Genomic DNA, 27,517 nt, shown 5'->3' on the forward strand with positions numbered 1-27,517 from the left:
AAAATTTTTAATTTTTGTATTTATTAATTGTTAGTAAAAACAAATTATTTGTACATGGGATTGAAAGCCAAATGGACATTATAACATGAGTTAAGAAAAGAGAAACATCAACATAAGAGCTTCATTGTACATAGAAATAAGCCAGCCAAACCGGTCAAAATATGGGCCTGTCCTAAAAAAACAAAAAAAAACAAAATAAAAATGATTTGCTTTGCATGTCTGAGAAGAAAAAAGCGCTTATGAAATTAAATGATGATCGAAATATCTACCTGGGAACATATTTTACCTCTCGTTCTAATTCATCTTAGGAACATCCGAGCATCGCTTCATTGTGGAGGCCAGCCATCAATGGAGGCCAGCAAATCATGCCATTTACATTCAATTTCTTCAACGAGTCGCCAGGATTAATCAACAACCATTTGTCACAAAATTCTGAAGTTTTATCACCATAACAGTAATATCATCCATATTGCCTCTGCCGAAAGACATATCTACAAGCTTTTTGCAAGACTCTACTGAATTGTTGTTGTCTTTTAAAATCACATCTACTGCCTCTTGCTCATTTACCTGCAAAATCCCGACAAAATATAATTGATCATGCCCTGAACTTGTTTTTTCTTTCTTGGGGGGCCAAAATACCTACTTACACATGTATAGAAACATACCTTATCCCATAGGCCATCAGATGCCAATATCAGGAACTGGCAATCTGAAGTTAATGGAACCCTTTTGATCTCAGGTTCAGAAATTATCCATTCTTTCAGATGCTGGTCTCCAATTGCTCTAGAAACGGCAAGGGACCCATGAACTCTCCAAATCCCATTGCGGCAATGTAGAAAACCACCCTGCAATTAATTGGTGTAACTAGCTAGGTTATTATTTAGCTTTTTTTTTTTTTTTTAATGTATAATAATAGGAAGCAGTGAATATCATTTAACTTACAGAATTCTCAATGCGAAGGCGCTCATCTTCTCTGCTAACTCTATGATCAATTGTGAGTACATCAGCTACCCCATTCCTGCTTAAAACTACCCTACAGTCACCTACGTTTGCAACATGTAATTCTCCATCTCTCAACAGCACACTAGCTGCACAAGCTCCACTGCTAACACCCTGCAGGTGTCAAAATTCAATTAAAATTCAATTAAGCATATTTAACTGCAATCCGAATGCGAGCCTATCTAGCTTCATGCATTCTTTTTATTTTTTACGAGATATATAAAGTTTCAGAGTTTTTAAATTGCCAAGTTGGACATGCCATCAAAGACTGGTCTAATGTGTTCTAAGAAACGAAACTAATCTCTTCTTTTTCAGTAAAAAATATACAATTATGAGGTAGCTGGCTGCGTATATTTAATGGCGTTTGTCAAGCAATGGTTTGTTGCAGAAATATTTTACTAATTTTTAATTATAGATATCTTATTAACAAAAGGGATCAATTAAAATGAATTATAGACTTCAAATCTCGAGAACATGTCAAAGTATACCTTGAGGTCAACAAATTATGTACCAAACTTCCATGGATATATTTTTCAATAAACATGCAGGTCATATATGCTTTCTTTCTTTCTTTTTTTCTCCCATGTAGATGGCAGTACCGGGAATTGAGCTGCAACTCTCTTGGTCAAGTCCTCTAATCAAACATTAGATTAATCTAGTCCCCGATGAAAAAAAGAAAGAAAGTAATATTGATGGTGAATTAATTGGCTCATTAAATAATTAACAAATCTAACAATATATTTGTGATATATAGATATATGTGGATGCTTTTCCGAACTTGGTAGTACAATAAGACTAAGTCAAATCATCATAACGTCATTTTCAACATTGAAAGTTGAAAGTTTACCTGGCTAAGAAACTCCCTATCTGTAACCAAGTAGCCTCCTCGAATAGCCTCCTCTAATTGGCCGTCTTCCTTGCAACCAACGTTTTGAAGACCTTTCACAATGTTCTTTCCTAAGTTTTCAGCAACGTAGTTAGCCGCGGCACGGCCTCCATGTCCATCTATGACAGCAAAAAATGCCTAGTGACAGAATAGAAGAAGCAGGGATCAAAATCTTTTGAACATAACAAGAAAGATCGACCAAAATTAAACCCCGGAATAAACCAAAATATGGAGAATTAAGAGTAACAATGAAGATTTAATTACACCAAAAGAAGAACACTAAAAGCCCAATTAGGAACTAATCCAATCCTTAATTATAACGAAGCAGTTCAAACAGAAGTACCACCAAGTTTATGTTAAAGTTACAATTTATTGATTTTTTTATGAAATATGGAATACCTAATACCCAGCAGAGAGTGGGAGGTTAGATCACCTACCTGCTTTGCATCTCCCAAAATATCAATCATGATGCCATACCCATCTTCCATGACCTCTCTCCTTCCTTTCTTACTAGCCAAGAAGAAATCTCTCCCTTGAACCTCGAACTCTTTATTTTCCAACTTCCTGTCTGCTCGAGAAAATTCCACTATCGGAGAATATTCTGGCACAACCAGCATCCCAGGCCTCTTCTTCAGCTTGGTAGCACCCCTACTACGATCTCCTTCACTAATCTTTACTATTCTCAAGGAATCCGGTCCTACTTTCCTTTTCAAAGCATCAGAATTCTTTTGTGAACTCTTATCATGCAATCCCTTTTGATATGCTTCACAGGCCATGCTTTCTTGCATGATTCCCTCTTCAAAATGCAAAGCTTTACTTTTCATGTCACCACTTTGACTCTCTTGTGAAACGTTACTTTCTGGATCATGCACCAGAACAGTTGTTTCTGAATCGTCTTTAATTAAAGGGACCTTTCTTTTTTCAAGAAAAAACTGGCTAACCCATGAGAGAGGAGGAGAAGGAAGAGAAGAAGATTGAGGGGATGTAAGGCTTAACGAGGCCATAGAAATGACCTTTCTTATGTTGGGTATGCAACCAAAGTCCCACATTGGCTAGAAATGGGGAGGATCAAGGGTATATAAAGATGGACAAATATCTCCATTGGTATGAGGCCTTTTGGGGTATAGCCCAAGAGCAAATCCATGAGGGCTTAGGCCCAAAGTGGACAATATCATACCAATGTGGAGATAAGTGGTGTCCGTAGTCCCTTCAATTGGTATCAGAGCATATGGTTAAAGTGGTGTTTGATTTTTGCTCAAAAATGAAAGTTGTCAAAATTGTGTTTTGACCATACCACTTTGTAGAGGAGGACGAGACGAAGCCACTGGTGAAAACGGCGTCAAAATCGGACGTCGGACATGGCTGCACTCTCCATCACTCTCCGGCAAGGCGTCTGCCCACGCGCGCAGACGCGCCCCACGCATGCCACGCGTCTTCTTCACCCGGATGAGTTGACCCGACCCGAAGACCAGATGACCCGAACCATATGAACAGTGCCATGAACAGTGACGTGCCATGTAAAGGATGACATCAGCATGATGCAAGGATGAAATCAGCATACACAGTCAGCAAAAGCATTGACTAGTCAACGGACATGTCAGCATAGGGGCCACCTGCCACGTCATCAGCCACGAGCCGAGCCAAATTGAGCCGAGCCGAATTGGAGCTGAGCCGAGCCGTGAGCCGAGGGATAGGATCCAGTGTAGCTGATCCTACGTGCAACCGGATCTAAGATTGAATCTGAGCCGTTAATTAGGCCAGAATTGTTTTGATCAAATCGTAGCCGTCTGATGTGCGATGTGGACGATTCAAGACATGTTTCCAGCTAATTTGATCATTCCGGATGCAATGGTACGGTCCGATCATTGAGATTCGAGACCAAAATGGCGGTGGTGAATTATTAAAGAGAGATTGCCCGATTAGGAGGCATCTGAAGGTCATCATGGTGGTCGATGGAGATGAAGAAGAAGAAGGTGCACATGTTTACCCAATTATATGTGCTGAACTATTAAGTGGGAAAATGTAATGCCTTGATGGAAGGTAAAATTGGGACACTCTGGACACCCGGTTATGTGGACATTTAGAGGTGTAGAGTGAAAACTGATGAAGACCAATCTTGACGAATCTAAGCACTGGTAGTCTCGCCAGATGTTGAGAAATCAGGTATAAAACCAGGATACCCCAGATCACTTGTAAAGGAAAGCCGCAACAAAGCTAGCAAATGGTTGTATATACAAAAAGGCAGTACGGTGGATAGATACGTTCTAAGAAGTTCTGTCTAGGAGATTGGGTTTTAAGCGGGACCAGTGTGACCCCTCCAAATCTTTCCTGGGAACTTGCTTAGTTGAAGGATCATCCACACAGTACTATTTTTGTATATGTGACAATTTGTTATGAAACTGTTGAAGACTAGCAGGATGACGGCACAAGGGGAACAATTGGGTTCCGTATGATCAAGGATCTGATAGAGTGGTGATTTCTCCAAAGAAGTTAGATTTGGTGACTGTGATTTCTTGAAGGGAGAATTGATGAAGACCCTGATAATGGAAGAGAAATACAGCAAGGGGATAAAGATTGGCACCCTATTTTGACTTGGACAGATGTTGTGACGGGATGAGCTGCTGTCAAACATAAAAGCAAAGAATAGGGAGAAATCTGGAGAACTGAAATTGCACAAGAGCACACGGAGATTGTGCAGAAGTACCCGGAGGATCCAACGAGGTACTGTTATGAGATAATAGGTGCAAGGAGAAGAAGAGTTCCCAGATGAAGCTCAGAGCAGAGACTGTGAGAAAGAGTTGTACAACATGAAGTCTCTTGTGCTCTTGATAAAGGCAACAAGCGAGGACCTTTCCAATGCATGCAAGGATGGAAAGATGAGCTGTTGCAGAAGCACCTAATTGAGGGGGTGCGAACGCCTATGATGAAAGGCGAAGACACCAAAGAGAGTTGGTGTGGGTGGAGCTATCAAGCAGAAAGGGATAGAAGCTCCAAACATAGAAAATGAGATGGAAAACTGTGAAGAGTGCACCGCAACTTTCTTTTTCTATGTGATCAGTGGTAGTGATCTCTCCCAAGTCCACATGGTGGTAGAGAATCTTGGAGCCACTAGAGACATCCCCTATGAAGGAGGATGTGGCCGTTTCATGATGACGAGTATAGACACCTCAGATGGAAGGTGTGTGGGCCAAGATTAGAGACTTGGTTCAGACCGCCCCATGACGACAGACAGAGACACCTTAGATAGAAGGTGTGAGGACCATGGTATGAGTCCATGTTCAGGCCATCTCATGACGACAGGCGAAGACACCTCAGACAGAAGGTGTGAGGACCATGATATGAGTCCAAGATCAGGTCGTTTCATGATGACAGGCAGAGACACCTCAGATGAAAGGTGTGAGGACCATGATATGAGTCCATGTTCAGACCGTCTCATGACGACAAGCGAAGACACCTTAGACAGAAGGTGTGAGGACCATGATATGAGTCCAAGATCAGGCCGTCTCATAACGATAGACGGAGACACCTCAGACAGAAGGTGTGAGGACCATGATATGAGTCCAAGATCAGGTCGTCTCATGACGACAGGCAGAGACACCTCAGATGAAAGGTGTGAGGGCCATGATATGAGCCCAGATTTCAGACCGCTGCATGACGATGAGCGGAGACACCTTAGACAGAAGGTGTGAGGACCATGATATGAGTCCATGTTCAGACCGTCTCATGACGACAGGCGAAGACACCTTAGACAGAAGGTGTGAGGACCATAATATGAGTCCAAGATCAGGTCGTCTCATGATGACAGGCGGAGACACCTCAGATGAAAGGTGTGAGGACCTTGATATGAGTCCATGTTCAGGCCGTCTCATGACGAGCAGAAACACCTCGGATGGATGGTGTGAGGGCCGTAATGTGAGCCCATTTCAGACCGCCGCATGACAACGGGCGGAGACACCTCAGAGGAGAAGGTGTGTGGGCCACGATATGAGCCCAATTCAGAACGCCCCAGAGCCAATGTGATGGCTAGATATGAGTGGACAGGTGGATAGGCAATGAAGTGGCTATGATGAGTATGAAGACAAATGCAGGATTGACTTTCATGGATATTGCCCCCATGCTAAAGATCAATGAGCTAGAAGACATTTGCCTTGGACAATAAGTGGATAACTTGTGGAGCATTAAGACGCGGCTGCTATGAAGGAGCAGAGGGCATGCGCAGGTTCTGGAAACGAGTTGACTCTTGTCAAGGTGGTGAGCTCGGTGATGGCATTGTAATACTCAGAGTATGAAGACATACATGGATCAACCTTTAATGGGCTGCCCCCATGGTTAAAGGTGGAGAGCTACCTGGGCTCTTACGACTAAGAGCGAGAGACTCATGGAGAAGTAAGGCGTGGTTCCTATGGTGGAACAGAGGGCAGGCGCAACTCCTGGATGAGTAGACTCTTGGAAGAGTGGTGGGCTTGTGATCATATTGAGATACTCACATAATGACTGTCACACTTGGAATATCCGTTTGAGGGGGTGTTGTAAGCCTTGGTGTGAGGCTTGATAAATCATTCCGGACCGAGCATGGTTGATATGCTCGAAGGGGAATGTTCCCAGAGACAAGCGTTAACACTCTTCAGATGTGATGTGTGAGACCATCTGGTTGAAGTGATCCTTTGGTGTAAGCAAGGGTGTGCTTTAGTGACTCTGGTGATTGGAAGGTTTGGCGAGTACCTGTAAACTTAGCCGGAGACGCTCTCGGAATGGTAAGCTTGGAAGAGCTGCAGGATGCAAGATTGTGCTGAAGAAGCAAGAGGACAATTGCCCATATAAATGTCAAAGGGGGTGATACTTTTGATAATTCATTAAGGATGGACACCACTCTTGAAGATAAGATACAATTCATTAAGGATGGCCTGAGTAAGGGGTCTTTAGATAATCTTTTGTTGACCCTTGAGACGCATCCTAGTGGAGATGTACATCGTGTAATTCATGATTTATGGCCACAATTCCATAAAGAACATGATCGACTTAGTCTTGGGAATCTGACTAAAAAAGACCCTGTTTGCCAGTTTTTAAGAAAACTGGATGGGAAGCCTATCCCCGACCCATAGAGGGCGTTTAAGCCGTTCTTGGACGTAAAACCAAGGGAAGATGTGAGCCACAATCACAACTACCTGTACATACATGCTTTGTTAAAATAAAGTAAAAAGCTTAGATTAGATTTGAGCCTTCATCTGTGAAACCTTGTGTCTTTTGGTTTTATTAATAGCATATTATTTTGTTTTGTTACTTCTTATGTTTGTTTAAGTGTATTTCAGGTTTGTCATTGTTCGCTGTTTCAGGTGATGTCTTCTATACTCTATCTTTCTACCTTCGAACATTGAGGACAATGTCTCGTTTTGGTTGGGGGGAGAGGGTAGTACTTCAAAAAAAAAAAAAAAAAAAAAAAAAACTAACTTGATAACTGTTTTTGCTATTATTAAAACCATTTGACAAAATTGTTATTAGGATGGCAGAGTATGGAATCAATTTTTATTGACTCTAGAGACGCATCTTAGTAAGTTTCATTACCAAGGTCTATCATAATACTTCTTGAAATATTCAGGTTTACAAACTCTCACATTGTTATCACTTGATTATGCTCATATACTCATTTAACAAGTATTATTAAACCTTCATTTTCACACACACACTTTAACATATGATTGTGGGTTGCACATTGGATTATTACAGTAATTATGTTCTTTTGTTGAAGGTAACAACTAAGGGTAAAGGATAGTATATAATTTGCAAAAAAAAAAAAGAAGAAGAAGAAAAAAAAAAAAAAAGAGATAGTATTGATGATAATAAAACGTGGATAAGTTTGGTTTCGTAGCCTCCATAACCTAAGCAATTAAGCCCGAAGGGGTGTTTTAACACCTAATACCCTAAAGTCAACTGACTTGGGAGCTATTGGCCCAAAGCTTGTTACATGGGTTAAGGAGAAAAGCTTAAGGGAATCAAACATTGCACTATCTACGTATTAGTATCTGCAACCCGAGTTGTTAAGCTCGTAGGGGTGTCTCAACACCTAATGCCCTAAGACCAACTGGTCTGGGAGTCATTAGCCTAAAACTCGTTACATGGGTTAAAGATACATTGTGTTTTAAGTTGTATGTGTATATAAATAAAAAGAAAAAAAAATAATCCCAACCCAAGGAAGTTCACCTTAAACATTTGAACATAATATTGTTTTCTTCCAACAAAAGCCCCATCATCTATGTTTTTCATTGAGCACACAAAAAGAAGGTTTATTAATATCTTGTTTAAGAAGTATGAAGCAGGAATTATAAATTTAATGAGAGTTTGTTTATCTGGATAGATTAATGGAAGTTGAATGATGAATGCCTTGCTTTGTGGAACTTGCAAATTGTTTCTCTATTTTAACGCTTTAGATTACTAGGGACTAGTAATAAGCTGGTTGGGGGGTGTGATTAGTACTTAAAAGTGCATGTTTATCAAGGTTTTATATCATCATTTTGCACTTGAAGTATCAATAACTCCTTAACTAAAGTATGTTTTATAATAACAAGTTTGATATTATAAGATACCTTAATTTATGGTAAATGCTCATTTTAAATGCAGGACTATCACATAAATAAAAGGATTGATTGATGAGTTTAAGCATTGAAAGTTAAAGGACAAAGAGATGGCCAAACTTAGAAAAGAGATGTCGGTGCAGTCCAAACCGGAACAGTGCCTGGTAATTGGATCATATCTGGAGCTCTAGATCTCGGATTTAGGTCCATTTTATATGGATGGAAAGGTAAAACATAAGCCTACAACTTTCATTTGGACACCAAGATCTAAGAAGGCCGTTTTCAAGTCCAAAATATAGGAACAACGAAGAAGTCCGAAGCTGTCCTGCAGCCCAGACACTATTTAGTGTTCAGCCCATATCTTGAGTTCTAGAAGTCCAAATGACCTCATCTTTTTTTTGTTGGAAAGCTGAGACAATTTCCTAGAACATTCCTGAGGATTCTGGGCAAATTATGATGTTAGCAATGACGTCTTGTTCAGACAAGAAGATAAGGATTGTTATCAAGTCAAGATATGGCCACCCACTCATCAATTAGTCAACAAATCAATAGTTCCAAATTTTGGCCTATAAAAGGAGGCACTTACCATGTATTGAGGCATCTTGGTTTCCAGATCAAGATCATGCTCTTGCTTTCTCTCTTTGTATTGCTTATGTCTTGCTTTCATTAATATCAAGTTTATGCACTTCATTTCCTTTCTTTTACTTAGTTAACTTCTTTCTCATTTATGTTCTTATCTTGTTTATTTATGTTTCTTTCTTTCATTATGTTTAGTTAAGTTAATTATGTCAAGGTGAAAAGGGTACACTAATGGTGTAAGAATAAGTATAATATAAACTTAATATGGACCTTAACGTTGGATACTAACATGTTTTATATTTGTTATCTTGTTCACTTTTAATACTTTGCTTGTTAAATGGTTAATCTAGATTTATGTTGTATAACACTTGGTACAACAAATACTTGGTACTTTCATAGCCATATTGTATGGTATAACCGACACCTGAGCTATGAAAGGGACTTGATTTGTTGTTAACATAAGTTATAATCATGAATGCCTGCCAACATTTACAAGTATTAGCTTTATTCGAATAAGATAACTAATGTAATCATGTTAACAATTTATAATCTGATTGGAACCTCCTTTATGTGTGGTTTCCAATTGAGTAATAAGAGTTTATATTATACTTGTTTGAAGTACCATTAGTGGATCCTCTAACCTTGACATTTGTTTTTATCGTTGTTTAATCCTTACATTAATCTCTCATCTCAAAGTTCTCATTAATTTCTTTCCTTCTCTTCTTTATTATTGTTGTTGTTGTTATTATTATTATTATTATTATTACTATTATCTGTTCATAAACTCAGTATATCGGCTGGAAACCTGTGACCCGATCATTTAGATCATTCTCAGGTATAACAACGCCACGTACTGAGAATTATTATTATTATTACTATTACTAATACTATTATTGTTATTATTATCGTTATTGTTGTTGTTGTTGTCTTGTTATTTATAATTTATACAATTAACCTCTCTGTGGTTCGACCCCGGTCTTGCCGGGTTATTTATTACTTCGACACTCCTGCACTTGGGAAAAGACATCAAGCTTTTGGTCGTGTCAAGTTTTTGGCATTTATATGGGCAATTGTCCTCTTTCTGATCGTTTCACCTAGCACGGTTTAGGCACATCTCCACTAGGACAAAAGCTTTCTAGTCTCTCACCCCGGTCAAATGGCGGATAACGGTACTCCGTGACATAAGTCGGTTCTTTCAGTTTCCCAAATAACTGATATCTGTATATATTTGTACAATTCTGTGCTCTTTTTCCCTTCTTTGAATCTCGTCTCCAATTCTCTTTTGAAAATGGACACCACTCTTGAAAAGTTGAAAAGGTATTTTCCCGCTCTGCCTCAGAATGTGATTACAAAAATTTACCGTGCTAGGTGTGAAAGATTACGGTTGTTAATGAATCATGGAATTCCTGAAGATGTTCGCTGGCTAATTGAAGCAAAGGTCCGATTATCAGGTGAGTCCTCCAATTCTTTCATTTCACACATGCCTGGAACAGGTAAAAGCACTTTTGCAAAGAAACGTCGTGCAAAACGATTGAAAGTTTGTCACAGATGTGCCAGATGGACTTGCAATGCAACATGTCGTTCTTTAGGAATGGTATCTGTAAACCGTGAAGATAAGATACAATTCATTAAGGATGGCCTGAGTAAGGGGTCTTTAGATAATCTTTTAGTGACCCTTGAGACGCATCCTAGTGGAGATGTGCATCGTGTAATTCATGATTTATGGCCACAATTCCATAAAGAACATGATCGACTTAGTCTTGGGAATCTGACTGAAAAAGACCCTGTTTGCCAGTTTTTAAGAAAACTGGATGGGAAGCCTATCCCCGACCCATAGAGGGCGTTTAAGCCGTTCTTGGACGTAAAACCAAGGGAAGATGTGAGCCACAATCACAACTACCTGTACATACATGCTTTGTCAAAATAAAGTAAAAAGCTTAGATTAGATTTGAGCCTTCATCTGTGAAACCTTGTGTCTTTTGGTTTTATTAATAGCATATTATTTTGTTACTTCTTATGTTTGTTTAAGTGTGTTTCAGGTTTGTCATTGTTCGCTGTTTCAGGTGATGTCTTCTATACTCTATCTTTCTACCTTCGAACATTGAGGACAATGTCTCGTTTTGGTTGGGGGGAGAGGGTAGTAGTTTAAAAAAAAAAAAAATACTAACTTGCTAACTGTTTTTGCTATTATTAAAACCATTTGACAAAATTGTTATTAGGATGGCAGAGTATGGAATCAATTTTATTGACTCTAGAGACGCATCTTAGTAAGTTTCATTACCAAGGTCTATCATAATACTTCTTGAAATATTCAGGTTTTCAAACTCTCACATTGTTATCACTTGATTCTGCTCCTATACTCATTTAACAAGTATTATTAAACCTTCATTTTCACACACACACTTTAACATATGATTGTGGGTTGCACATTGGATTATTACATTAATTATGTTCTTTTGTTGAAGGTAACAACTAAGGGAAAAGGATAGTATATAATTTGCAAAAAAAAAAAAAAAAAAAAAAAAGAAAAAAAAAAAAAAGAGATAGTATTGATGATAATAAAACGTGGATAAGTTTGGTTTCGTAGCCTCCCTAACCTAAGCAATTAAGCCCGAAGGGGTGTTTTAACACCTAATACCCTAAAGTCAACTGACTTGGGAGCTATTGGCCCAAAGCTTGTTACATGGGTTAAGGAGAAAAGCTTAAGGGAATCAAACATTGCACTATCTACGTATCAGTATCTGCAACCCGAGTTGTTAAGCTCGTAGGGGTGTCTCAACACCTAATGCCCTAAGACCAACTGGTCTGGGAGTCATTAGCCTAAAACTCGTTACATGGGTTAAAGATACATTGTGTTTTAAGTTGTATGTGTATATAAATAAAAAGAAAAAAAAAAGAAAAAAAAAAAAAAAAAAAAAAAAAAAAGAAGAAAAAAATCCCAACCCAAGGAAGTTCACCTTAAACATTTGAACATAATATTGTTTTCTTCCAACAAAAGCCCCATCATCTATGTTTTCATTGAGCACACAAAAAGAAGGTTTATTAATATCTTGTTTACGAAGTATGAAGCAGGAATATAAATTTAATGAGAGTTTGTTTATCTGGATAGATTAATGGAAGTTGAATGATGAATGCCTTGCTTTGTGGAACTTGCAAATTGTTTCTCTATTTTAACGCTTTAGATTACTAGGGACTAGTAATAAGCTGGTTGGGGGGTGTGATTAGTACTTAAAAGTGCATGTTTATCAAGGTTTTATATCATCATTTTGCACTTGAAGTATCAATAACTCCTTAACTAAAGCATGTTTTATAATAACAAGTTTGATATTATAAGATACCTTAATTTATGGTAAATGCTCATTTTAAATGCAGGACTATCACATAAATAAAAGGATTGATTGATGAGTTTAAGCATTGAAAGTTAAAGGACAAAGAGATGGCCAAACTTAGAAAAGAGATGTCGGTGCAGTCCAAACCAGAACATTGCTCGGTAATTGGATCATATCTGGAGCTCTAGATTTCGGATTTAGGTCCACTTTATATGGATGGAAAGGTAAGACAAAAGCCTACAACTTTCATGAGGAGCCCAAGATTTGAAAAGGTCGTTTTGAAGTCCAAATTGAAGGAACAACGAAGAAGTCCGAAGCTGTCCTGCAGCCCAAACACTATTTAGTGTTCAGCCCATATCTTGAGTTCTAGAAGTCCAAATGACCTCATCTTTTTTTTGTTGGAAAGCTGAGACAATTTCCTAGAACATTCTTGAGGATTCTGGGCAAATTATGATGTTAGCAATGACGTCTTGATCAGACAAGAAGATAAGGATTGTTATCTAGTCAAGATGTGGCTACCCACTCATCAATTAGTCAACAAATCAATAGTTCCAAATTTTGGCCTATAAAAGGAGGCACTTACCATGTATTGAGGCATCTTGGTTTCCAGATCAAGATCATGCTCTTGCTTTCTCTCTTTGTATTGCTTATGTCTTGCTTTCATTAATATCAAGTTTATGCACTTCATTTCCTTTCTTTTACTTAGTTAACTTCTTTCTCATTTATGTTCTTATCTTGTTTATTTATGTTTCTTTCTTTCATTATGTTTAGTTAAGTTAATTATGTCAAGGTGAAAAGGGTACACTAATGGTGTAAGAATAAGTATAATATAAACTTAATATGGACCTTAACGTTGGATACTAACATGTTTTATATTTGTTATCTTGTTCACTTTTAATACTTTGCTTGTTAAATGGTTAATCTAGATTTATGTTGTATAACACTTGGTACAACAAATACTTGGTACTTTCATAGCCCATATTGTATGGTATAACCGACACCTGAGCTATGAAAGGGACTTGATTTGTTGTTAACATAAGTTATAATCATGAATGCCTGCCAACATTTACAAGTATTAGCTTTATTCGAATAAGATAACTAATGTAATCATGTTAACAATTTATAATCTGATTGGAACCTCCTTTATGTGTGGTTTCCAATTGAGTAATAAGAGTTTTATATTATACTTGTTTGAAGTACCATTAGTGGATCCTCTAACCTTGACATTTGTTTTTATCGTTGTTTAATCCTTACATTAATCTCTCATCTCAAAGTTCTCATTAATTTCTTCCTTCTCTTCTTTATTATTGTTGTTGTTGTTATTATTATTATTATTATTATTACTATTATCTGTTCATAAACTCAGTATATCGGCTGGAAACCTGTGACCCGATCATTTAGATCATTCTCAGGTATAACAACGCCACGTACTGAGAATTATTATTATTATTACTATTACTAATACTATTATTGTTATTATTATCGTTATTGTTGTTGTTGTTGTCTTGTTATTTATAATTTATACAATTAACCTCTCTGTGGTTCGACCCCGGTCTTGCCGGGTTATTTATTACTTCGACACTCCTGCACTTGGGAAAAGACATCAAGCTTTTGGTCGTGTCAAGTTTTTGGCGCCGTTGCCGGGGATGGCCTGAGTTGACGAAATTTTAGATATTTGATTATGTTGAATGCTTGAGATAACCATGCTTGTTTAAAAAAAAAAAAAAAAAAATTGCATTCGAATGTGAATGAGACTTGTTTAGGATCAACATTACATTTTTGGATTTATTATTGTGTTGAACATTGCATGCTTTAATTTGGGATAGATAATATCTTATAAAGCAAGATATAGCATACTTTTTTTAAAAGATTATTGAAGTACATCTTTCCTTGTAAAAGTTGTGTGAGTTGTGCGATTATGCATGAAAGATGAGTGTGATGCTTTACTTGTGATTATCCCTTTTGATCTAGTCCTAAACAAGGTTTAAGTAAATAAAGTAATAATTATTACACAAATAAATAAATAAATGTGTACAAAGTTCTATCTACTCCAATGTTTTGAGTTGCTCAGTAACTAGGGGTATTCATCACAAATGTTTATCTTTACGTCAAAAGGCAGCTTGAAATATGAGTATGCAAAGCACTTTAAATTTGTGACTTTGTGAGTAACCGGGTGCATTCATCACAAATGTTTGTATTCGCGTCAAAAGGGAAGTGACCACTTAAAGAAAAAGAATAAATAATATCTTCAAAAAAAAAAAAAAAAAAGAAAAAAAAAAGGGAAAAAATATATATAGATATTTCTTTAGTTTGCTACCTTGTTTGTAGTAGTGAAAAGGGAAGATTACAAGTTGAGTTTTCGCGTGAATCAATTATGTTGGTTGCATGATAAATACGATTGAATTTGGAATTTTGTATGGATGTTTGATTTAGAGAATGTGAGTATGCTTATTTTTCTTTATTTGGTATTGTGTACACTAAGTTAAAGATACCAATGTTTGCATGATAGGTCCTTTAAGTGTGATGAGTCGAGCCTAATTATGTTATTATTATTCTTTTTATTTCAAAGGTTTTATGTTTTGTTTTGCTTGAGGACTAGCAAAATCTAAGTTGGGGGGTGTGATTGTGCATCAAAAGTATCATTAAGTCTTTTGGTCTAAAGTTTTTGTTGGAAAGCTTTTGGTCATTAATCTACCCCATATCTTGAGTTCTAGAAGTCCAAATGACCTCATCTTTTTTTTGTTGGAAAGCTGAGACAATTTCCTAGAACATTCTTGAGGATTCTGGGCAAATTATGATGTTAGCAATGACGTCTTGATCAGACAAGAAGATAAGGATTGTTATCTAGTCAAGATGTGGCTACCCACTCATCAATTAGTCAACAAATCAATAGTTCCAAATTTTGGCCTATAAAAGGAGGCACTTACCATGTATTGAGGCATCTTGGTTTCCAGATCAAGATCATGCTCTTGCTTTCTCTCTTTGTATTGCTTATGTCTTGCTTTCATTAATATCAAGTTTATGCACTTCATTTCCTTTCTTTTACTTAGTTAACTTCTTTCTCATTTATGTTCTTATCTTGTTTATTTATGTTTCTTTCTTTCATTATGTTTAGTTAAGTTAATTATGTCAAGGTGAAAAGGGTACACTAATGGTGTAAGAATAAGTATAATATAAACTTAATATGGACCTTAACGTTGGATACTAACATGTTTTATATTTGTTATCTTGTTCACTTTTAATACTTTGCTTGTTAAATGGTTAATCTAGATTTATGTTGTATAACACTTGGTACAACAAATACTTGGTACTTTCATAGCCCATATTGTATGGTATAACCGACACCTGAGCTATGAAAGGGACTTGATTTGTTGTTAACATAAGTTATAATCATGAATGCCTGCCAACATTTACAAGTATTAGCTTTATTCGAATAAGATAACTAATGTAATCATGTTAACAATTTATAATCTGATTGGAACCTCCTTTATGTGTGGTTTCCAATTGAGTAATAAGAGTTTATATTATACTTGTTTGAAGTACCATTAGTGGATCCTCTAACCTTGACATTTGTTTTTATCGTTGTTTAATCCTTACATTAATCTCTCATCTCAAAGTTCTCATTAATTTCTTCCTTCTCTTCTTTATTATTGTTGTTGTTGTTATTATTATTATTATTATTATTACTATTATCTGTTCATAAACTCAGTATATCGGCTGGAAACCTGTGACCCGATCATTTAACAAGTATTTTCAACAAAATTGCTTGACCGCTTTTTATGATCGGCTTGTTTTAACTCGCAAGTGCACGAGTGTGCGATGTAGCAATTAACTCGGTAAGATCGAGGTCATATCCACAGAGAGCTAGATCTGGAAAATAAGCTAGGTAACAACAAAAAAAACTCAAGAGAAATTAAATTAACAATAACTTGGTTGAAAATAATTGATGGATTTGTTTTCAAAGATGAAAAAAGTGTAAATAGATTTTTAAAAGACAAGAAAAAGTAAGTCTTGGTCCAAATCAATTTTAATGGTGATGTATTGGTGATTTCTTCAACATATATAAGATAACTCAACCAAATATCAACGATGGTGATATTAGATCGGAAGATATTACAATGAAGTTTAAATTGATGAAGATTAATTATTGCTTAAGAATGAACAAGTACTTTCAAATTAAGTAAGACATTGAATCAAGCAATCTCTATACCAAAACTAAGGTTTGTGCATAAAAATTCAAGATTATAACATTACCTAAATGATTTCTAAAATTTCTTTGCAATAATAAAACATTCATGAAGAAAATGAGAAGATAAACATTAAGATTCATTTATATCTTAAAGAACTCACCTCAATCACCATCATCCTTGATTTGGATCCAAGAAAGAGATTAGCCAACCATGATTTATATGTAAGAACACTTGAATAAACATGAAATAACTTGAATCAAACTGAAATAATAAGTTTTACAAACTAAAGAACCGAAATCTACAAAGAAGAACACAACAGAATTTCAGTAAAAATTCGGACACAAATCTGACTCTAAATTTGGACAGCAATTCGACCCTCTTAGAAGCCTCCCCTGGAGATGGCTATTAGAGACATATTTATAGGCAATTCTATGAGATTTCCAGATCATTAAAGAACAGCTCATTTGGACATCTGAGTCAAAAGTTATGGGCAAAACACCGAAAGATGTTCTGGAAAATTAAATCAGGCCAGCTTAGAGAACACTTTGGTGCACGTTTTTCTTCCTCCTTTATGAGCTGTTTCTTTCTTCTTGTTGACCCAAAATAATGTCACAATGTCCCCTCCAGCTTTCCATCCATGTGCTTGCCCTCTTGAATCAATTAATTGCCCAAAATAAATCAAATATTATTTGTTGTGTGGACATGTAAGATCATGGATTGTGCTTGGACTGATTTGGAGGCTGATTTGGGGGCTGATTTGGGGTTGGATTTAAACATCAAATAAGTATACAATTGTACCTATTATTTGGGCTAAGATTGACATTGAAACCTTGAGTGTTTGATGGTTGAAGTTTGCACACAACATAAGGTAAGTTTTGGGCTTGAAATGGATCATATGATATTCTTTTCTAGAATTGGAAAATAATTGATTTTTTGGGCAAATTTGGAGCACTTATTTGAACCAAGATTTGCTTCAATCTTCAAACTAAATTTCTCTTCAATTCTTTGTTCTGAATTCCGACGTTGAATTTTCTGAAATAATTCATTTAAGCTCCAAAAAACCTATCGAAACATTAAAAAGAAACTTCATTACTAAAAAGCACATCACTTATTATAAAAACCCAAATAAAAACAATAAATACATATGTAAAATAAAAGACTTAATGATACTTTTGATGCACAATCACACCCCCAACTTAGATTTTGCTAGTCCTCAAGCAAAACAAAACATAAAACCTTTAAAATAAAAACAATAATAATAACATAATTAGGCTCGACTCATCACACTTAAATGACCTATCATGCAAACATTGGTATCTTTAACTTGGTGCACACAATAGCAAATAAAGAAAAAATAAGCATACTCACATTCTCTAAGTCAAAACATCCATACAAAATTCCAAATTCAATCGTATTTATCATGCAACCAACATAATTGATTCACGCGAAAACTCAAACTTGTAATCTTCCCTTTTCACTACTACAAACAAGGTAGCAAACTAAAGAAATATCTATATATATTTTTTCCCTTTTTTTTTTTTTTTTTTTTTTTTTTTTTAAGATATTATTTATTCTTTTTCTTTAAGTGGTCACTTCCCTTTTGACGCGAATACAAACATTTGTGATGAATGCACCCGGTTACTCACAAAGTCACAAACTTAAAGTGCTTTGCATACTCATATTTCAAGCTGCCTTTTGACGTAAAGATAAACATTTGTGATGAATACCCCTAGTTACTGAACAACTCAAAACATTGGAGTAGATAGAACTTTGTACACATTTATTTATTTATTTGTGTAATAATTATTACTTTATTTACTTAAACCTTGTTTAGGACTAGATCAAAAGGGATAATCACAAGTAAAGCATCACACTCATCTTTCATGCATAATCGCACAACTCACACAACTTTTACAAGGAAAGATGTACTTCAATAATCTTTTTAAAAAAGTATGCTATATCTTGCTTTATAAGATATTATCTATCCCAAATTAAAGCATGCAATGTTCAACACAATAATAAATCCAAAAATGTAATGTTGATCCTAAACAAGTCTCATTCACATTCGAATGCAATTTTTTTTTTTTTTTTTAAACAAGCATGGTTATCTCAAGCATTCAACATAATCAAATATCTAAAATTAAGTTTTACATTATCCTCAATAAAAAAAAGAAAGAGAAGAAAAGTATAACGATTAGAAAACTGTTACTCCCCTTTTGTTTTCAAGGATGAATGTCTGATTGACTTGGACATGAGCTGACTTCTTGCTTGATTTTTTTTTTTTAACCTGCATATCACAACTAAAAGAAAACATTGATTTTTTTTTTATTTTTTATTTTTTTGTGAAAATAAAGAACCTCACACCCCCCAACTGAAAATTATGCATTGTCCCTAATGCATGAACAAGAAAATATAAGAGATGGAAGAAAGAAAATAAAAATGAAAATGAAAAATAAAATAAAAATAAAAACTCATTACTTCTGATACTACAATGGTATTGGATCTTCAAGATCCAATGTCTCAACTTCAGCCACAACGTTTTCAAGATAAAGTTTCAATCGATGACCATTTACTTTGAAAACATTTCCATTCGTAGGATTTTCTACCTCAAATGCACCATGCTCAGAGATGGATTTAATCACAAATGGACCAATCCATTTTGTCCTCAACTTCCCAGGAAAGAGATGTAATCGTGAATTATACAAGAGAACCTTTTGACCAACATGAAAGGATTTTCTAAAAATATGTTTATCATGCAAAGCTTTCATCTTATGTTTTGAAATTTTTGCATTTTTCAAATGCATCATTTCTCAGCTCCTCTAATTCATCCAATTGAAGCTTTCTATTTTTTTCAACCTCGTTTTCATTGTCATTGAATTGCCGGATGGCCCAATATGCACGATGCTCAATCTCAACAGGGAGATGACAAGGTTTTCCATAAACTAGCCTATAAGGAGACATTCCTAAAGAGGTCTTGTAAGCAGTGCGATATGCCCACAAAGCATCAACTAGTCGTAGGGACCAATCCTTACGGTTTGGATTGACTGTTTTCTCTAAAATGTTCTTGATCTCCCTATTTGCCAACTCAGCTTGGCCACTAGTCTGTGGGTGATATGGGGTACTGACCTTGTGAATTACACCATATTTTCTCATCAACATCCCAACGGGCTTGTTACAAAAAATGCTTTCCCCCATCACTAATCATAGCCCGGGGCATGCCAAAACGAGAGAAAATATTTTCTTTCAAGAATTTGACAACAACTCGATGGTCATTGGTGCGAGATGCAATGGCCTCCACCCATTTAGACACATAATCAACAGCTACAAGGATGAAGTGGTAGCCAAATGAACTTGGAAAAGGTCCCATGAAATCAATCCCCCAACAATCAAATATTTCCAAAACAAGAATGGGGTTAAGGGGCATCATGTTACGCCTAGTGAGGTTACCTAGTCGTTGGCATCGGTCACATGCAACACAGAAGGCATGGACATCTTTGAACATAGTGGGCCAATAAAAACCACATTGCAAGATCTTGACAGTGGTTTTCTTGGAAGAGAAATGCCCACCACAGGCTAATGCATGACAAAAATTAATGACACTTGGAATTTCATGATCAGGGATGCACCGCCTAACAATTTGGTCAGGGCAATATTTAAATAGGTAGGGGTCATCCCAAAAAAAAAGTACGCACGTTGCGCAAGAATTTTTGTTTATCAAGTTTAGACCAATGAGAAGGAATCTGACTTGTGGCTAGGTAATTTGCTATGTCAGCATACCATGGAGAGCCAATGTAGGAAACAGTACCTGCACAAAATAAATTTTCATCAGCAAAGAATTCATTTATTGGAGATTCATCAGTTGTGGTCTCATAGCTTGAAAGACGGGACAAATGATCAGCCACTACATTCTCTACTCCCTTTTTATCTCGAATTTCAAGGTTAAACTCTTGGAGTAGGAGGATCCATCGAATCAAACGTGGCTTGGCATCCTGTTTTGTGAGCAAGTATTTCAATGCTGCATGATCAGTGAAAACAATAACAAGAGATCCAACCAAATAAGACCTGAACTTGTCTAATGCAAAGACCACAGCTAATAGTTCTTTTTCGGTTGTAGTGTAATTCAATTGAGCATCATTCAAAGTCTTGCTAGCATAATAAATGACATGAGGCTTCTTATCTTTTCTTTGCCCTAAAACAGCCCCAACCGCAAAATCACTAGCATCACACATCAGTTCAAATGGTAAAGACCAATCAGGAGCTTGCATGATTGGTGCAGTGGTCAACAACCCTTTAAGCTTTTCAAAAGCTTCTTGACATTTTTGATGTCCAATCAAATTGGACATCTTGTGACAACAAGTTACACAATGGTTTGGCAATGGTACTAAAAGAATGAATGAATCTTCGATAGAAACCAGCGTGTCCTAAAAAGGATCTCACATCTTTCACTGTTCTAGGGGTAGGTAATTTTTGAATGACTTCAACTTTTGACTTATCCACCTCTATCCCTTTTGAAGAAACAATGTGACCTAAGACAATGCCATGTGTCACCATAAAATGACACTTCTCCCAATTAAGTACAAGATTGCTCTCTTCACATCTTTCAAGAACTTTTTCTAAATGCATTAGACACAACTCATAAGAATCCCCATAAACTGAAAAATCATCCATGAAAACTTCCAAAAAATTTTCCACCATGTCACTAAAGATACTCATCATACACCTTTGAAAAGTGGCTGGTGCATTACACAAGCCAAAAGGCATTTTTCTATAAGCATAGGTACCAAAAGGACAAGTGAAAGTGGTTTTTTTCTTGGTCTTCTAAAGAAATCTCAATTTGGTTGTAACCTGAGTATCCATCAAGAAAACAATAGAAAGCTCTTCCGGCTACTCTTTCAAGCACTTGGTCTAAAAATGGAAGCGGAAAATGGTCCTTCCTGGTCACCATGTTCAACTTACGATAATCAATGCACATACGCCATCCAGTTTGGATTCTAGTTGGTACTAGCTCATTATTTTCATTCTTCACTACCGTGACTCCAGATTTTTTAGGAACAACTTGGGTTGGACTAACCCATTTTGAGTTTGCAATGGGGTAAATGATACCCGCATCAAGCAGTTTAAGCACTTCACCTCTCACTACTTCCTTCATGTTTGGGTTCAGTCGTCTTTGCATTTGCCTCACAGATTTAGCCTCTTCTTCAAGATAAATTCTATGTGTACATAAAAGAGGGCTAATTCCTTTCAAGTCAGTGATTGTCCACCCAATTGCTTTCTTGTGTTTTCTCACCACTCTCAAAAGTTCTTGTTCCTGCTCTATGCTAAGTTTTGATGAAATCACAATAGGATATGATTCATCTTCCCCTAGAAATGCATACTTAAGATCACTCGGTAAAGGCTTCCTTTCTGGTTTATAAGGTCGGACAAGAGATGCCTCCACTTTCACTTGGGGTGAAATCAAAGGCTCAAACGATGGGGTCCATTGACCTATTGACATAATAGGCATTGGATCCAGATAAGTCTCGAGTTCTTTTACTTCCTCATCAACACATTCCAAAGAATAAAGTCTTTCATCATGAATTAAAGTTCTTTCCAATGGATCCTTTACCCATTCTCTCTCAAAGTGTTCTTGACAAATTGTTTGGATCAAATCTACCTCTCTAATGTCCTCATGTTCACCAATTTGTTTGGAGACATTGAATATGTTCATCTCCACAGTCATATTCCCAAAAGACAATTTCATCACCCCATTCCTACAGTTAATTAAAGCATTGGATGTAGCTAGGAAAGGTCTACCTAAGATGACTGGGATGGGAGCATTAGAACCTTGAATAGGTGCGGTGTCTAACACTACAAAATCAACAGGAAAGTAGAATTTATCTACTTGGACCAACACATCCTCAACAATACCCCTAGGAATCTTTGATTGACCTATCAGCTAATTGAAGGGTGATTCGAGTAGGCTTGATTTCTCCTAAACCTAACTGTTCGTAAACAGTGTAGGGTATCAAATTCACACTTGCCTCCTAAATCCAACAAAGCTTGGTCTATCTTATGACTTCCAATAATGCATGAAATGGTAGGACAACCAGGATCTTTGTATTTGGGAGGGGTCTTAAACTGGATGATGGCACTAGCATGCTCAGTTAGAAAGGCTCTTTCTTTCACATTCAATCTCCTTTTGACTGTGCATAAGTCCTTAAGGAACTTTGCATAAGATGGGACTTGTTTAATTGCATCAAGGAGTGGAATGTTGACTTTCACTTGTTTGAACAATTCATAGATTTCCGAGTTCACAAGATCATGTTTAGGTTTCCCTAACCTCTGTGGAAATGGTGCTCTAGGAACAAATTCTAAATCACTCACTTTGACTCTAATTTTTCTTGAATCATCTCCTTTCTCACTCATCTCTTTCTCATTTATCTCGCCTTCTTTGTCACTCAAACTCTCATTTGTCACTTGTGTTTTGATTCCCTCTTCACTCTCCCTAGATTTCTCCTCCACAATACCTTTAGGAATCCCAAAACCTATAGCTTTGTCAACAATCTTTCCACTTCTAAGGGTTAGTGATGGCTTGGACTTGTTCATGGTTTGAAGGTTCACCAAGTGAAGATTCACTCATGTGTACCTGACCTCTAGGATTTGGCATTGGTTGAGCTGGGATCTTTCCCTTCTCTTGAATGCTTAGTGATTGAGTCAACTTGGTTAGTTGACTTCGAATGTCATCTAAGGTCCTATTGGTCTGGTCTTGAAATTTGTAAGCTTGGTTGTTGATTCCTCCTTGTGTTTGCATGAATTGTTGAAGAGTATCCTCTAGGGATCTCTTATGAGGTGGTTGGTACGTGTTATGTGTGGGAGCATGAAATGGTTGGGGTGGAGGTTGAAATGTTTGAGGTACTGAAGAGCCCTCATTTCTCCATCCAAAATTTGGGTGGTTCCTCCATCCAGGATTATAGGTCTCAGAGTAGGGATTGCCTACTTGGTTTGAAAATGGCTTTCTAACATTACTTGAATCAGAAGTTTGGCCATATAGCACTTCCTTGAAGGCTGGAATGGTAGGACACTCAGTTGTCCTATGCCCTTTGCTCTCACAAACAACACAACTTTCCTCTTGTTGTTCACTCATGACATGCACTTTTTTAATCTCAAGAGACTCTACTTTCCTAGCCAATGAGGCTAATCTAGCATTAAGATCATCAGTCTCTTTTAATTGGAACTTCCCACTTGAATGAGAAATGGTGTTTCTAGACTCAACATGAAGTGGGAGAGAAGTCTCCCATTGCTTTGTGTTTTCAGCCAATTGATCAAAAAAATCGAAGGCTTCACTTGGTTCTTTGTCATAAAACTCACCATTACACATGGTTGACACTAGCTTTTTAAAATCTGCGGTAAGAGAGTCGTAGAAGAAACTCACTAACCTCCACATCTCAAAACCATGGTGGGGGCATGCATTTAACAAGTCTTTGAACCTTTCCCAAGCAATTACACGATATACAAACAGGTTCCTTCCTATGCTAAATTTTTGAAAGATCTGTGCACTGTGAAGAGAAAATTGAATGTGAAAAAGAAAGCATTTTTAGCCGAACAAGTAAGTGCCATTCTTCAGAACAATAATGCTTTGAAATATAAAGACCCTGGTTGTCCTACAATTTCTTGCTTTATTGGAGAACATAAAATTGAAAGAGCCTTACTTGATCTTGGAGCTAGTGTGAATTTACTTCCATATTCAGTTTTTCAGAGTCTCAATCTAGGTGAGTTAAAACCAACCTCTGTAACTCTTTTACTCGCCGATAGATCTGTAAAAGTGCCTAGAGGAATAATTGAAGATGTGTTGGTACAAGTTGATAAATTCATTTATCCTGTGGATTTTGTTGTCTTGGACACGCAACCTGTTGAAGCATGTAATTCAATTCCTGTCATTTTAGGACGTCCATTTCTTGCCACTTCTAATGCATTGATTAATTGTAGGAATGGACTGATGAAGCTATCATTTGGAAACATGACATTGGAGATGAATATTTTCAACATTTACAAGCAACCTGGAGATGATAATGATTTACAGGAAGTGGACTTTATTGAAAAATTAGTTCATACTATGAGGTAATATTTGTATTACTTGGTAATGAAACTTATTAAAATTAAAATATTATTAAGGTATCTTATAATATCAAACTTGTTATTATAAAACATACTTTAGTTAAGGAGTTATTGATACTTCAAGTGCAAAATGATGATATAAAACCTTGATAAACATGCACTTTTAAGTACTAATCACACCCCCCAACCAGCTTATTACTAGTCCCTAGTAATCTAAAGCGTTAAAATAGAGAAACAATTTGCAAGTTCCACAAAGCAAGGCATTCATCATTCAACTTCCATTAATCTATCCAGATAAACAAACTCTCATTAAATTTATATTCCTGCTTCATACTTCTTAAACAAGATATTAATAAACCTTCTTTTTGTGTGCTCAATGAAAACATAGATGATGGGGCTTTTGTTGGAAGAAAACAATATTATGTTCAAATGTTTAAGGTGAACTTCCTTGGGTTGGGATTATTTTTTTTTTCTTTTTATTTATATACACATACAACTTAAAACACAATGTATCTTTAACCCATGTAACGAGTTTTAGGCTAATGACTCCCAGACCAGTTGGTCTTAGGGCATTAGGTGTTGAGACACCCCTACGAGCTTAACAACTCGGGTTGCAGATACTAATACGTAGATAGTGCAATGTTTGATTCCCTTAAGCTTTTCTCCTTAACCCATGTAACAAGCTTTGGGCCAATAGCTCCCAAGTCAGTTGACTTTAGGGTATTAGGTGTTAAAACACCCCTTCGGGCTTAATTGCTTAGGTTATGGAGGCTACGAAACCAAACTTATCCACGTTTTATTATCATCAATACTATCTCTTTTTTTTTTTTTTTTTTCTTCTTCTTTTTTTTTTTTTGCAAATTATATACTATCCTTTACCCTTAGTTGTTACCTTCAACAAAAGAACATAATTACTGTAATAATCCAATGTGCAACCCACAATCATATGTTAAAGTGTGTGTGTGAAAATGAAGGTTTAATAATACTTGTTAAATGAGTATATGAGCATAATCAAGTGATAACAATGTGAGAGTTTGTAAACCTGAATATTTCAAGAAGTATTATGATAGACCTTGGTAATGAAACTTACTAAGATGCGTCTCTAGAGTCAATAAAATTGATTCCATACTCTGCCATCCTAATAACAATTTTGTCAAATGGTTTTTTAATAATAGCAAAAACAGTTATCAAGTTAGTTTTTTTTTTTTTTTTTTTTTTTTTTTTGAAGTACTACCCTCTCCCCCCAACCAAAACGAGACATTGTCCTCAATGTTCGAAGGTAGAAAGATAGAGTATAGAAGACATCACCTGAAACAGCGAACAATGACAAACCTGAAATACACTTAAACAAACATAAGAAGTAACAAAACAAAATAATATGCTATTAATAAAACCAAAAGACACAAGGTTTCACAGATGAAGGCTCAAATCTAATCTAAGCTTTTTACTTTATTTTAACAAAGCATGTATGTACAGGTAGTTGTGATTGTGGCTCACATCTTCCCTTGGTTTTACGTCCAAGAACGGCTTAAACGCCCTCTATGGGTCGGGGATAGGCTTCCCATCCAGTTTTCTTAAAAACTGGCAAACAGGGTCTTTTTTAGTCAGATTCCCAAGACTAAGTCGATCATGTTCTTTATGGAATTGTGGCCATAAATCATGAATTACACGATGTACATCTCCACTAGGATGCGTCTCAAGGGTCAACAAAAGATTATCTAAAGACCCCTTACTCAGGCCATCCTTAATGAATTGTATCTTATCTTCACGGTTTACAGATACCATTCCTAAAGAACGACATGTCGTATTACAAGTCCATCTGGCACATCGATGACAGACTTTCAGTCGTTTTGCACGACGTTTCTTTGCAAAAGTGCTTTTACCTGTTCCAGGCATGTGTGAAATGAAAGAATTGGATGACTCACTTGATAATCGGACCTTTGCTTCAATTAGCCAGCGAATATCTTCAGGAATTCCATGATTCATTAACAACCGTAATCTTTCACACCTAGCACGGTAAATTTTATTAATCGCATTTGGAGGCAAAGCGGGAAAATACCTTTTCAACTTTTCAAGAGTGGTGTCCATTTTCAAAAGAGAATTAGAGAAGCGATTCAAAGAAGGAAGAAAGAGCTAAGAATTATACAAACATATACAGATATCAGTTATTTGGGAAACTGAAAGAACCGACTTAAGTCACGGAGTACCGTTATCCGCCATTTGACCGGGGTGAGAGACTAGCAAAACAAAAGTCACACTAAAAAGCAACAAAAAAAAATGTGAGAAAAACAAAATAATCAACCTTTATCAATAAGATTATTCAAACCAATGGATTCATTTTCACTAGGAAACTCATCAAAGTAAGCTTTTAAACGATGTTCATTTACCTTCAAAACATTGTCATTCTTTGGATTCTCAATATCAAGGGCCCCATAAGGATACACATGTTTCAAAATAAATGGACCGCTCCATCTTGATCTTAGTTTTTCAGGAAATAAATGGAGTTGAGAATTATAAAGCAAAACTTTTTGACCAGTATCAACTTTTTGACAATTTTCACAAGTTTTGCAGAATGCATGTGTGTCCTTGAACATGGTGGGCCAATAAAATCTATTTTGTAAGATTTTTGCAGTCGTCTCTCTTGATGAGAATTGACTCCCACATGCTTCAGAATGACAAAGTTTAATGACATTACTTACCTCATTGTCGGGAATGCATTTTTGAAATATTTGATCAGGACAATTTTTGAAATGATCAGGACAAGCTTTCTTAGTCTTCGAAGAAAGTATAGAGCAAGAGAAATAATAGAGAAACCCCATAGAAAATCCTCTACATCTTTCATTGTTTTGACAAGAATTTTGTGTGCGCTAG

At 36.4% G+C, this 27,517-nt stretch overlaps 1 protein-coding gene and 1 pseudogene across 2 annotated transcripts; both read right to left on the reverse strand.

Moving 5' to 3' along the window:
• On the reverse strand, positions 1 to 27,517 carry LOC118059365 (probable protein phosphatase 2C 2). 2 transcript variants are annotated; one of them, XR_012167665.1, is made up of 7 exons: positions 27,420 to 27,517; positions 2,323 to 2,907; positions 1,847 to 2,023; positions 943 to 1,113; positions 666 to 845; positions 287 to 567; positions 1 to 172 (listed from the first exon to the last, which is right to left on the reverse strand). XR_012167665.1 is itself a non-coding variant. In XM_073403916.1 (6 exons), exons 1-6 carry the CDS (start codon positions 27,486 to 27,488, stop codon positions 409 to 411), a joined length of 1,341 nt encoding a protein of 446 aa, XP_073260017.1. In that variant the 5' UTR covers positions 27,489 to 27,517; the 3' UTR covers positions 1 to 408. The 2 variants fall into 2 exon arrangements, 1 of the variants encoding a protein (XP_073260017.1); XM_073403916.1 differs by having other exon boundaries at positions 1 to 567.
• On the reverse strand, positions 19,038 to 23,909 carry LOC140954448 (uncharacterized; annotated as a pseudogene).

This window comes from Populus alba, chromosome 13 (genome assembly GCF_005239225.2).
Source record: "Populus alba chromosome 13, ASM523922v2, whole genome shotgun sequence".
Classification (NCBI taxonomy): Eukaryota; Viridiplantae; Streptophyta; class Magnoliopsida; order Malpighiales; family Salicaceae; genus Populus; species Populus alba.

Bases quoted from the DNA above. Each gene is read 5' to 3' on its own strand.
- LOC118059365 (XM_073403916.1), bottom strand. From the start codon at position 27,488: ATGAAAGATGTAGAGGATTTTCTATGGGGTTTCTCTATTATTTCTCTT. The intron at 2,908-27,419 runs CTAAGAAAGCTT...TGCATACCCAAC, and splicing joins CTCTATACTTTCTTCGAAGA to ATAAGAAAGGTCATTTCTAT. The intron at 568-665 runs GTATGTTTCTAT...GGGATTTTGCAG, and splicing joins CTGATGGCCTATGGGATAAG to GTAAATGAGCAAGAGGCAGT.